This window comes from Zootoca vivipara, chromosome 12, assembly GCF_965207765.1.
Source record: "Zootoca vivipara chromosome 12, rZooViv2.hap1.1, whole genome shotgun sequence".
NCBI classification, from domain to species: domain Eukaryota; kingdom Metazoa; phylum Chordata; class Lepidosauria; order Squamata; family Lacertidae; genus Zootoca; species Zootoca vivipara.
This window is the reverse complement of record NC_142595.1, coordinates 39040717-39054411: the sequence shown is the minus strand read 5'-3', so window position 1 is coordinate 39054411 and position 13695 is coordinate 39040717. Positions and strand designations below refer to the sequence as shown.

Sequence of the window (13695 nt, the reverse complement as noted above, 5' to 3'; positions counted from 1 at the left end):
CCTGTCCTCTGTTCTTTCTCTGTGTAGGATTTTGAGAGTATAAGAATAGAGATTTCTCTGTTCTTGGTAAGGGTTCTCTATTCTGTGGTAAGGGTTAGCAATTACCCTAGCTGCTATTTTTTCCTGCATTCCACTTGGCGCTACAAATTTTTTTTTTCTCCTTGCGAAAGGAATATCCCGCCATTCATGGAAGAGGCCCAATGTGCTGCCTCCAACTCTCCACCCCCCCAATCCAGTGTGTGTCCATAAAACTTTTTTTTAATTGTCTTTTTACATTTTTTCAAAATGTCTTTGAAAGGACCCCAAAGCCAATAGCAGTGCTTCTTCAGGTACAAGGAGAAGCATAGGAACTTTTGGCCCTGTTTAAATCACCCAAAGCTTGCTGCGTTGTCACAACGTGGACAAAATATAGTTAAGATTAACTATGGCTTGTTGAAAGAAGCCAACTTCAAACCACAAGAAGCTGATCTATTTTCAACAAGTGGGGCTGTCTCTGTGGCTCTCAGAGGATTGGCCCAGCCTTAGTCCAGCCCTCAGGCTAAAAGGGACCGTTGCCCCACACTAAACCATGGCTTAGCTTTCGTGTGAAATGCACATGTGCAAAAGCAATCCAAACATTTTCCAAAACACTATATTTTTGAGTTTGCCCCCCTTGCATTTGTCAATTCTGTTTTGGTCTGTTCAATCTTCAAATGTTAGTTTCCTCCGAGTGATGAAATTTGAAGTTATGCAAGAGCTGAACGCTTGATTTAATGGAAGCCCCTTCCAGGAGCTGCTCTAACGTTCAAGAAAATTCACAATGCTACATCTTGCAGGGATATTTGGTTTTCTCTTTGGGAGACTGATATTTTGAAAGAGCAGTTGGCCAAAGGGTCCAAAAACAGACTGGACATTTTTTCCAGAATGTTCTGAAAAGAAATATGGCCAATGATTGTCTTCTCTTATAGCCTTAAAATCCTTCCAACAAGGATTGCAATATTTAGTCAATTATTTGATTAAAAGCATTGATAAAGGAGATGCCCCCACAATTAATTGGAAAGATCAAGATGCATTTAATTGACTCAAGTGTCTGATTCCTAACACCAGTATCTGGGTATTAGAAGTGGGGATAATAAAACTAATGGGGGCACTGAATAACTCCCCCTAAGTTTTCATAGAATCATAGAGTTGGAAGAGACCAGAAGGGCCATCCAGTCCAACCCCCTGCCAAGCACACTAGGCCTAGAGAGGGGATCAGCAACCAGAGCCCCCTGGGCCTAATCAGATTTCTCAAAGGATGCGGTCTTTCCCCCAACATAGAAGGCAAAGAGATATAGTAATACTGCCACCTGTGGGATTCTTGTGCTGATGGAGGGGAGGAGCTTGAGGGAGTACCTTGATTTACCCATCAAGAAAACAAGTGTTTTATTTTTGTATATGAGACCATTTAGTGAAGGGCAGGCTTTGGACAGGGGCTTAAGGTCCAGACCAAGATCATCACACTTCATTCCTATTGAAATCGGTGGGAGCAAAGTAATTGTGACTACCTTGTCCCATTGATTCCAGTAGAAGATAAGTGAAACTAGCTTGGATTCAGCTTGTTTGAATTATGGGCGAGGCATGTGGGTGATGATCATAGAATCATAGAGTTGGAAGAGACCACAAGGGGCATCCAGTCCAACCCCCTGCCAAGCAGGAAACACCATCAAAGCATTCCTGGCAGATGGCTGCCAAGCCTCTGCTTAAAGACCTCCAAAGGAGGAGACTCCACCACACTTCTTGGCAGCAAATTCCACTGTCGAACAGCTCTTACTGTCAGGAAGTTCTTCCTAATGTTTAGGTGGAATCTTCTTTCTTGTAGTTTGAATCCATTGCTCCGTGTCCGCTTCTCTGGAGCAGCAGAAAACAACCTTTCACCCTCCTCTATATGACATCCTTTTATATATTTGAACATGGCTATCATATCACCCCTTAACCTTCTCTTTTCCAGGCTAAACATACCCAGCTCCCTAAGCCGTTCCTCATAAGGCATCGTTTCCAGGCCTTTGACCATTTTGGTTGCCCTCCTCTGGACACGTTCCAGCTTGTCAGTATCCTTCTTGAACTGTGGTGCCCAGAACTGGGCACAGTACTCCAGGTGAGGTCTGACCAGAGCAGAATACAGTGGTACTATTACTTCCCTTGATCTAGATGCTATACTCCTATTGATGCAGCCCAGAATTGCATTGGCTTTTTTAGCTGCTGCATCACACTGTTGACTCATGTCAAGTTTGTGGTCTACCAGGACTCCTAGATCCTTTTCACATGTACTGCTCTCAAGCCAGGTGTCTCCCATCCTGTATTTGTGCCTTTCATTTTTTTTTGCCCAAAGGAGACTTTGCCCAAGGAAACTTTACATTTATCCTTGTTAAAATTCATCTTGTTTTGCTTTGGCCCAGTTGTCTAATCTGTTAAGGTCATTCTGAAGTGTGATTCTGTCCTCTGGGGTATTAGCCACCCCTCCCAATTTGGTGTCATCTGCAAACTTGCTCAGGATGCCCTCAAGCCCATGATGAGTTATATGAAACTTTGGAAGGAGAGGTGATGGGGACAAAAACTTTCCTCAGGGCTGATTTTGCGCCTTGGTGTCAAACCACAAAGAGAGGAAGCTGTGCTCTTTGTGTGGGGAGAGGACCAACCAGCGTAGAAGCTCTGAAGATCTTCCCTCCAAAATAAGGTGCCCTTGAGGTCTTCGCCCTATTGCTCTTTTTGTGGTAAAGGCGGTCAGGAATCGCTTGAAAAGGGCATAGAGCTGAAGGAGGAAGTCAAAAGAATGCCACTCTTTGCCCACTTCCTCTGTCAGCACTGTGCTTCTCGAGGCTTAGGTTATTTCTCCTGGATTCGGCTGTTACCCAGCTCCCTCAGAAAAGCAAAAAGTGTGTTGTCAGGGGTGGGGATAGAGAAGTGGCCGGAGGGGATGATGCCCATGGACCTAAACGGACTGATAACCTCTCTCCTAAAGAAAAGCATCCTGATAATATTTTCATGTTATTGGGGAGGAGGACAAGAGTTTATTTTGGAGTGCAAAGTTTTCCAATATCTACCACACTTCCTTGCAAGTCCACTTTTTAGCTGAACCAGTTTCAGCCTTGTTGATTTCAGCTTACTGTATGAACTTGAGACGCAATTAGGAAGCCACTGCTTAAACAAACAAAAAATTTTGATTTACTTGAATATTATTACACCGGACACATGCAAAAGATCCAAATAGACTCTTAGCGCAGGTCTCCACCACACACGACAACTGTCTGGATTCTTCTTTTTTTAATATACGTGAATTTTATTATATAATATACAGCAGTGTGAGGGTAAAAAGTTGGCGGCAGAAGGAAAACCACATGCTCCTTGGACTCCCGACCCAAGTTCTATCATAATAAAAGCCTCAATTTGGGTTTACACCGTAAGATTTTTTTTTTTTAAAAAAATGACCCTGATAAAGTAAAACTGCAAGCTCAGGCACTTTCCTTCTTGATTCTTTAAAACCCAAACCAAGTGTGTTTTAATTATTTGCAATCCAGGACTTTTTTAAAAACTGCAACATGCAAAGGGAGGGGGGTGGGATGCCACTTCTTTTCCTCAACACCAGCCGGTCATTACATTAGGGAGGCTTCACTCTTGCCATACCACTAACCTCCATAGGACTATGGGTCCCTAAGGGAGAGCGGCATCTTCCCAAATCCCACTGACAGCTCACAGATATAACCCTTGGGGTGGTATCAAAGCTGTTTACACGTAAACTCGCCCCAAAATCTCTGCCACCGAAGGATGGGCCACAGAGTTACTGCTGCCTCTCCCCTCTTGTAGTTGAACCGTTTTAGATCATACCTGATCACAATCGTAAGTGCTTTAGGGCAGCCCTGAAGTGAAATAGCCCTTCGCCTTGAACCCAAAGGCAAAAGCGGGAAAAGATACCAAACGACCTGGAAGTAAAGGATTCCCCCCCTCCCCAACCTGAACGGCTTTTATGGCTTGAGAGTGAGGAGATGGGTTTCAGGCGCTTTGTTTCTGACACACTACCGGACAGCATTGCGGGAGCAGACTTCACAGGGAGTGGAGGGGTGTGGCTTCTTTATGGCCCCGCCTTCTACCTGGATGACATCGCCAGCTAGTCTTGTGTGAGTTGCGGCTTAAGGCACTGCCTCCTGTCTGAAGCGCTGGCGCTGTGTTGGTGTGGCTTAAAGTAGCATGTGATGGGGGGGTGAGGGCCAATGATTGGCTGCTCATGGCTGCGATGGGATTGGCTCCTGAGTAGAGTGGGAGAAGCGGACATGTCCAGCTTCTCGCCTTTGGCTAGAGGCGTGGCTTTGGCAATCGTGTGGTGGCTCCGCCGGGGTGGAACCCATAAGGCACAGGCCTCTCCCATGCGTGGCAGTGGGCGTGGCTCGGTCAAAGGCTGGGATTGGTGGGCCTTCCCCTTTCCCATGCTGGTAGCGGGCATGGCGCGGCCGTGGCGCCCTCCTCGTCACCCAAAGAGCTTGATGAAGCAAGGGTGGCAGTAGGGCTTGTCGTTCTGCTCCTTGAAGGTGCCCTTGTTGAGCTGCTTGAGGCAGAAGGCGCAGACAAAATGCTCGGGGTGGAACTTGCGGGCCATGGCCGTGATGCAGCGGCCGGTGATGGGCTTCTCGCAGCCCGAACAGAGCGAGCCGCGCTGCTTGTGGTAGTGGATCTCGCAGAACGGGCGGCCAGCGTGCTCAAAGAAGCTCCCGTTCACAAATGGCGTGTAGCACTCCTGCAGCGGGGAGAAAGGCAGAGGCGTTCCAGCAATTTGAAATGCAGTTTGAAAATATTTTAAAGCAACTTAACAAAAATACGCCAGGGCCTAAAAATACACATCTCGGGAGTCAACAGCCAGGGTAACCAGGTGCATCTTCACCATTTGCCAAAAAATGCACATTGAAGGTGCCACACGCCTTGGTTTCCTACATCTTGTGTGTTTTTTAATTTTTATTTTTGGTGCTCACACTTTCAGCGTGGTCCTCAATTTCCCGTTTTGTTAACTTATGTTTGCTTTGCCAGAATTTGTGCTCCTTTTCATTTCCTCACTTGGGCAAGACCTTCCACTGTTTTAGGAGAAGCTTCATTGCTTGTAAACCACATGCAAATATCTTATTGGACTTCATCGCTTCCTTTCCTACTGTCTGATTAACATTCTAGACGAGCTTCTGTTATTGTGGCTTTATAACCTCCAAATTGGGGGTGGGGGGTGGGCCTGGATAAATGTATCCCTTTTAACTTCTCTTAATTATTTTAAAAATCAATTCCTCTTTTGAAATCCAATGGGATTATGCTGGATTTTCTCAGAAATTTTCAGTTGAGGTGATAGCACGACAGTCAGTGCCACTGGCATCTCACACCAAGTCCTGGACACTATGGGTGGGTTGGATCCAATGTTAATTCTACTCAATGTAGACCCATTGAAACTAATGACCAAGACTAATTTAGGTCCATTGATTTTAACTGGGCTACTCTTGAGTAGAATGAGCATTGGGAAATGAAAGTTATACTCCCCCCCCCACCAAAATCCAGATATCTCAGCTGTCTCCCTCACCAACTGCTGTTCACATCAGCAAGGCTTCCTTAGCATCAGCCCCCTATTCCCCCCCCCACCAACTGAGTTACAATTCCCAGAGTGAAGAGGGATAGATTCTTAAACATCTCTCGAAAGTGTAGCTCTGTGAGGGGAACAAACTACAGCTCCCAGAATTCTGTGGGGGAAGCCATGACTCTTTAAAGTGCATCACAGTGCTTTAAATGTATTGAGTAAACATAGCCCATGTCCAGTTTTTCATTCACTGATCCCCAACACACACACACACACACCAATTTTTGCAGGAAAAGTTTCCTGCGGGACTTTGGGCAGAGCCCTAATTATCCCGACACTTTCTCACTTGGCTGCCTCCCTCATTGGCTCCCCCCCCCCCGCACACACACACACCCAAGCCCTGCCGGCAATAGGGCCCCTGTCCAGACATGCTTACCCTGCAAACAAAGCATTCTGGGTGCCACAAGGCATTCAGGGCCGAGATGTAGTTCTCCAAGATGGCCTGGCTGCACCCCTGGCAGCGGGTGGAGAAGAGCTCATAGAAGTCCTGGCGGCAATACTGCTTCCCATCCTTCTCATGGAAGCCTGCGGGGAACAACAAGGAGTCCTTGAACTGAGCGATTGCTGCTTGTTTCCGTGGATGGAGGATTGGGGTGGGCTGTCCACACTTTTGCCATGTTCACTATTGCAGACCCTCCGAGTGTCCCTATTTTCCTGGGACAGTCCTGGGTTTACAGAAGCCCTCCCGGTTTCTGATCCAAACCCGAATGTCCTGCTTTTACCTTAGGAAGTCCGCTATTTTCAGTGGAGAATTGTCGGAGGGTAGGCAATTGGCATACGGCCCCGGGAAGACTTCCCACAAGGAAAATGTGGCCTCAGGGTGAGAAAGTTTCCCTGTCTCTGCTCTAGCCATGTTGGCTCTCATAAACAATAGTAAGCTTACACGTAAAAGTACAAACGGGCCTATAATTCTTTATCCCCTCTTTCCAAGGAAGGCTAATCATGCCTCTGTGTGTGTGTGAGTGTGTTTTGTCTTTCTTCCCCACCCGCCATTTGAGGGGCCACTCACTAAGGCCCCGCCGACACTCACCTTCCTCCCCAAAGGGCCGCCCACACTTGACGCAGCAGAAGTGCTCTGGGTGCCAGTTCTTATCCAATGCGGTCACCATTTTCTACACGAGTCAGGTAGATGCGGGGCAGGGGGGGAAAGGAGCTCGCGTCAATGAGGAAACAGCAGCTTGGCGGCAAAGCAGCAAACTAGACACGACAGGCCTGCGTTTCCCAGGCTTGGCCCCTTTGATGTCTCCTTGCCACTCCGGCACCCACAAACGGTCTCCGTAAATATCCCCTCCCAAAAAATGACAAAGTGCAAGAGATTGTTTGCACCTCCTGCTCAGTTCCTGTATGGACTGGAACATGCCCACATGTCCATACCACTCTGTGGTCCTATCTCTTCTCCCACTCTTTCACACATGGCAGCCATTTTGTGTTGTGCCATGCTGCCACCGCGGCAGCCATTTTTTGACCGGCGCCCACAGCACTTGCTCAAAAATCCAAACGTGCCAAGAAAAGCAGGCAGGCCCTGTGTACTGTTGTCATATTCAGTAACATTTTCTGGATTACACTGAATTCGGACACACTGCCCATGCCTGGAGTGCCGTTTCAGGTTTCAGCAGGAAGGGAGAGGAAAGGAGTTTTGGTCCAGGGGACAATAGCCAGGTTCAAAGGATTGCTCTTAATATACTCCAACTGTAAATGTGCAAAAGGACCGGGGGGAGGGGGGGGAGTGGTGTACTTTAAGAACATTTGGCACAATTACTTTTTTGCAGCACATAATGACCAGCGATCTAGAAGAAATGGTCTGAATCACCAAAGAAGGCAACAGCAGCCCTCTCCACAAAAGAATAAAACAGAAATGATGCCCCAGGGTGGTCTATCTCACAGCATGAAACTGAAGGAAATTAATGAGGGGTAGCCAATGTAAATGCATCAAAATGTAGTTGGACTACAACTCCCATCATCCTTAACCATTGACTACACCTTCTGTGGCTGATGGGAGCTGGAGTCCAACAAACCCTGGAGGGTACCATGTGCACTGCCCTGAAATAATAGCTCAGTCGTTAGAGCATGAGACTCTTAATCTCAGGGTCATGAGTTCGAGCCCCACATTGAACAAAAGATTCCTGCCTCACAAAGCTCGGTTGCCTCCAACTGTGATGTTATTTCCCTGTATAATTTTTTTGAATATGATTTATTTATTTTTTGGTACAAATCTTTTGTGAGGCACTGAGAGTCTCTCGGGGCTGTACAGTATTCTACAACCACCTGTAAAGAAGTAGGGACCAGCTGAGGGTTATTAGGGCAACTCACGTCCAGGATGGGTTCATTGCAGAGTCCACAGCGGGGCGAAAAGAGCTGGAAGTAGTCCCTCTCGCAGTAAGGGGCGCCATCCTTCTCAAAGAAGTTGCTGCCCCCCATCTCCTTCTGGCAGTGGCTACACACGAAATGCTCGGGGTGCCAGGTACTTCCCAGTGCTGTGACCACCTGGGCAAACGGGAGTGGGGGAGAGGAGGCAGGGAAAGCAAAGATCCATTTGAGTTGAGGTAGCGACAGAGGATTCTGGGCCTTTCAACTTTTGAGAGGGAGCACGTCATGTGTACCACACAGGGTGGCGCACCTCTGTTTCTCATGCTACGTCTAGCCAAGAACTTCCAGGGAAGTTGGGAGTGACAATTGCGGCAAGATTCTGTGGCCCTTGAAATTGGCCGACGGCACGCACAAAAACTACTTGGTTGAGGTAGTCCCTCCCTAATCCCAAATCCATCTTTCTGCAGCCTGATCTTCCCCGTTTCGGCCTTTGGCAATCATCTATCTGCCCCACCTGCTGAGCCCTCCAAGGAGAAGCCCATTCTCCACCACTGGCTGGCACTCACCTGCCCTGCGATGGGTTTCTGGCAGGAGGCGCACAGCCCCTTGGCAGTGGTGGAGATCCCTTGGCGGCTGAGATCCGACTCCAGCATCACAAGCATGCTGTCCAGGTTCCCGCTGGGCTGCGCTGGGGACGTCTGTGGGGGCGCAGCAGTGGGGCTGGGGCAGACGGATGAGACCACCGGCAGCTGCGCTGAGGAGACTCGGGCAGGAGCTGGAGGGGGCGACACAGTGGTGGAGGTGGAGGCTCCTGGGAGCTAGAAGGTCAGAGATGGTTACAGGTAGAGCTGAAATTTCTCTCACACACACAAAAAAAGGACATTTCCAGACAACTTTGAATGTTTCCTCTCTTCCCGCCCCGAACCAATGGAGAATTTCCATCCTCCCATCGAGCATGTTTGGGTGAAATGGCCTCCTCAGTTTCAGCACCCATGAATTTTGGCACACCTGTGTGTCTAGCTTTATTATTGCTCCATCTTACTTCATTATTGTCAAAGGCAGCAAATGCTCCCTGCTCATTCCAGTCCTCTCTTTGCCCATTTCTCCCCTCATCCACCAATATGCACAAGCTGCAAAGTGCCATTAAAAAAAAAAAGTTAGAAAATTTCACGGCCTCCATCAGAATATTTGGTGAAATCTCCCTCCCCTCAATTTTGCTGCTTGCAAATAGCAAGTGGAATATTTGACTGGCAATTGTCACTTGGTTTAAATATCATAAATAGCTTCTGCAACTTTGCTAGGTTTATCTGCCTCACTCTGCAGCCATAATGACTAGGAACTTGCCTTTAAAAAAAATGAAATCTGGGCTTTTCAGGTTCGTAATTCTGCACAATTCTACAATCCCTGTATTTGCAGGTTCCTATCGCCAAATACCCTGGAAGTAACCCCACTCCACCCCTTCTTCAGTCCCAGTGGTACCCGAGCCCCACACTCACATTGCTCTGGACCCGGAAATCTGACAAGGAGGCCATCAGCTTGTCCAGCTCCAAGGTGGCAGACGTAGCCGATGGCTTTGCAGGCGGAGGAGCTGCTGACCTGAGAGTAAGAACGCAGCGTCAAGGGGCATGAACATAATCCAGTTCTCTCAATTGCAGTTTGGCTATGAGATGTTTTACAGATCCTTCATTTTAGTGACACGAGTTCAAAGCCCACTTTGGCAGCCATCTACAGACGCACTGATGGCTTCTGTACTTTAGTATGGGGGAGGGGGGGCTTCTTTTACCCCAGTAGCACTGGGACAGGAAAATTCTCCCTTCCATGAAACTCTGAAAGATACAGAAGCTCTCTCAGGTAGTGGAGCTGGCAACACCAGGTCCTACCTCTCCCATAAGCTCCGTTCTGTAGCCTGTATATGAGAATATAGTAGCAAACCCATCCTCACTGGGATGCTGTGAAAGCAACTCAAAGTGTTTGCATTTGAACCTGCTTAAGATCTTAGGAATGTCTGTGGGGTAGAAGAATGAAGGCAAGCTGTACTAGAGCTGCCATACATCCAGGATTTCTAAAGCGGAAGTGATGTCTGGGGGCAAGTAAACCGAAAATCATGGGGTTTATTTGAGTTTTTGTAAAAGAAGGAGAAGGAGGAGGAGGAGGAGGAGCTCAGCAACTTTGGGGTTTGACTAAAAATGTTTAGGAAAACTATTGGGTTTTGCTAAGAAAAAAGCTCAACAACTATCCTGGTTTTTACTTTTTGAAATATGGCAATCATAGCCGCACAGCAGTGGTCCAGAGGCCTAACAGCTGTCAATCACCTGACACCATTCTGGTCCCGCCCACCTGTCAATGTTGGCCCACAAAGTGGGATGGCAGGAATTCATAATCTGCCCCCCCCACCCCAGATCCAGTTCCCCACCTCTGCTAGGCAAGGCTGGGGAAGCTGTGGCCTCCTGATATATTTTGGAATTCGAATTCCCAACCTCCCTACCAGCTGGTCATGTGAGTTGGAGCTGATAGGAGTTGGGAGTCCAGCAACAGCTGGATAGCCACAGATGTTGCGCCTACATAGATCACTGGGATGAAAATGGGAGCTTGCAACAAACATCTGTTTGCCAAGACCCAAAGCGCAGCTGTTTTGATGCAATGCCTTCGCTTGCCATTGATCGCCCCTACTACCCCATCAACCATCTGCTTACCGGGAAATGGAGCTGCCATCTATAGATTCTTCCGGCCTGTCTTTGCCCTTGTCTCCACCTGGGCTTTTGCTGGTTGGGAACTGAGACATTATTTCATCTGGGATGAGGAGAGAGAGAGAATCTTTTTATCACTTGCCATTTCACATCCTTGCCAGCAGATGGCAGCACTGCTGCACTTCTAACAGCAAGAAGGGCACTCAAGCAGCACTTTGCCCAGAGCCAGGGCTCAGAGCCACAAAAGACTGGAACCACTCCATAACATGGTGGCAATGCCTCTCAGAATTTTCAGAATTTGCAGAGGCAGTGCCTCTGAGAATCTCGCACCGCTTAGCATGTCTTGGTTGAACCTAAAGGCTTTTCATCATCTGAATGTGGGGTGATGCATTCTGCTGCTGTTTCACTGCCTCTGTTCAAGGGATTTTGTACGGTCTTGATCGCAATGTATTTTGCCTCTTGCCTTTTAGAAGACTTTTAGAAGACATCTGAAGGCAGCCCTGTTTAGGAAAGTTTTTTAATGTTTGGTGTTCTATTGTGCTTTCAATTCTGTTGGGAGCTGCCCAGAACGGCTGGGGAAACCCAGCCAGATGGGTGGGGAATAAAAATTCATAAACTGGGTGGATAAATAATGATAACAAAACCAGCCAGGTATCACCAGGAGTTTCCGCTTACACTGTCTTTAAAAAGGTAGAAGATGCAGCCTTTGCAGAACCCCCACCCCACCCCTCTGCCCATTTCCTGCTGTAGCCAAAAGGGGTCTAGTTTTACCTCACAACCTGGACTCATCCTCCCATGAGGCAGAGTGAGGCAGCTGCCTCAGGCGGCAAATTTGGAGCGGCAGAAAGTGGCTAGAAATGTGTGCCGTGTGGTCTGCCCCAGGTTGGGACCTGGCCACCTCATGCAGGAACAAAGGAACAAAGCACATGGCACAGGTGGAACCTGCAATGTTGTGCTCCGTTGCAGGAAATAGCAAGAGCCCCACAGGACCCCACAACTCATGAGGTCAGCCCCTACTGCTCCCAAATTTAGCGTGCAAGAGCTACAGCGTCGTTCAAGCTTTGTTCCCCAGATGTTGTCGGGCTACAAATCCCACCATCCCAGGTCATCTTAGCCAGAGGTCAGGGAATGATGGGAGTTGTAGCCCAACAAAGAATGCTGAGCTAGGGAGCACAGGACACCCAGAGCAAACTGTGGGCTGCTTGTCAAAAACAGGGGGGCTGGTCCAATTGTCCCGACAGGGTTGAAAGGAGAGAGCTTCATTAGGAGAGACGAGATGGAAGGCCTAAGGGGAGCAGAGAACGTCACCCTCAGGGCTTCATCTGAGTCACAACAAATCCAGGCTCAGCATCGAGACCTGAGTCAGTGCCAAATCTTGGGAGTGTGTGACCTCATGGCTAAACGAAAACAATGCAAAGCCTCTGAGCAAGGGCAACCGTTGCCTGCTCTCAAACATTGGAGATTGGAAAGAGACGCTGGCAGACAGGAGAAATCAGCTCCAAGGGATATTTAAGAACACCAGAGGAAATCCTACCGGTCCAGCAATTCATGGCCAGCCTGAGAAACTCACAGACCTCAGACTGCAGCAGTCGCTCCTTGTTACCCATTCCCAGCAAAGGTATGCCGCAACTTATATACAGAGGTTCTGTTTTAAGCTGCCAATGGGGACGGGCTGTAGGAGCTCAGTGCCTTGCGCTCAAAAAAACCCAGGTTCAAACCCCAGGTAGGAATGTCACTTGTCTGAAATTTTGGACAGCTGCTGCCAGCCAGTGTAGGAGGTGCTGAGTTGGTGGGCCATGCCTCTGACTCAGAATAAGGCAGTTTCTTATGTTCCCCGAATCTGCCCCACTGTGGTTTGTGTTTTTAAACCTACACTAGCATCTTCTCGTGGGAGCGAGTGAGAAATACATGCACATACAACAGATAAATAATTCCTTTCGCCGTTCGCTTCTCTCTCCTCTCTGTCTCTCTGGAAATCCATCCCCAAGCACCTTTCCCCACCCCACTTGCCGTACCTGTGATGTTGAACTGGGTCGCGTTGAGTTCCTGCAGGAGCCGGTCCAGTTCGCAAAGTCCCGCTCCCAGCACCCCGCTGGAGGAGGAGAAGGGCGGAGGGGCCCCTTCCTTGGGCTTGGGCGAGCGAGGTTTGCAGACCGTGCTGGAAGAGGCATCCGCACAAGAGAGAAAGAGATATGATACATTAGAGAGAGGTGGGGGTGGGGGAAGGAGAACTCAGGACTCTCTCACACACACACACACACCACACCCCAAGGAGGAAGATTCAGCATCCCTCCGCTCCAGAGAAAGATGGGGAAGGAGGGAGCAGTAAAGGGGAGGCAGAGGGGGGGCAGCTATTTATAGGATCCCTCTGCTTAATGGATGCTCTGGAATGAGGCCAGGGGAGCTGGGCACAGCTCCCAGGGAGGCCAAACTCCTCGTTGTATTTCTTGCTCCTCACAGCTTCCCACACCCTGGCGCTTGTGGCCCTCCAAATCGGGCCAAGGAAAAGGTGTTTCTGATATTGGCCGAAGGAAGGAGAATTTTGGTGCTCGCCACCTCTCCCATCAAAGAGCTGTAGCAATAGGAGGAACGGCACACACCATGTTAAGATTATAAGCAAGATAGTATAAGCCTGCTGGATCTAGGCCAGCATCTTGTTCTTGCAGTGGCCAACCAGATGCCTCTGGGAAGCAGCGCCTGAGATGCAACCGCAGCTCTCCCCACTTGTGATTCCCAGCAACCAGCATTCAGAGGTAGGAGATTCTCTGCACCTAAATTCTCCCTGGTGCAACTATTAATGGGGGAGAGAGTCCCAGTCCCTGATCAGAGGCACATTTGCTCTGGGCCTGGTTATAAATGGTTTCGCCTGGTGCCTAAAGAGATATGTAATGAAGGTGGCAGGTTCTTGGACTACAGCTCCCATCAGCCTCAGCCAGCAAGGCCGATGGCCAGGGATGATGGGAGTTGTAGTCCAACAACATCTGGAAAATGCACCACTGTTGTTGTTGTTGTTGTTGTTGTTGTTGTTCTGCCCATCTGACTGCCACTCTGGGCAGCTTCCAACAAATTAAAACACAATAA

General features: G+C 48.6%; 1 protein-coding gene across 1 annotated transcript in view; it reads right to left on the bottom strand.

Annotated features, from left to right (window-relative positions):
• Positions 1–3277: 3277 nt before the first annotated feature.
• TGFB1I1 (transforming growth factor beta 1 induced transcript 1) overlaps positions 3278–13695 on the bottom strand; it is a 32037-nt gene continuing 21619 nt past the window's right edge. The window contains exons 4-11 of the mRNA XM_035135256.3: positions 12630–12772; positions 10621–10717; positions 9424–9523; positions 8494–8745; positions 7931–8104; positions 6651–6732; positions 5997–6145; positions 3278–4747 (exon numbers count right to left, since the gene is read on the bottom strand). Of these exons, the coding sequence (XP_034991147.3) occupies positions 4481–4747; positions 5997–6145; positions 6651–6732; positions 7931–8104; positions 8494–8745; positions 9424–9523; positions 10621–10717; positions 12630–12772 (1264 nt within the window). The 3' untranslated portion in view covers positions 3278–4480. The remainder of the gene's footprint in view (positions 4748–5996; positions 6146–6650; positions 6733–7930; positions 8105–8493; positions 8746–9423; positions 9524–10620; positions 10718–12629; positions 12773–13695) is intronic.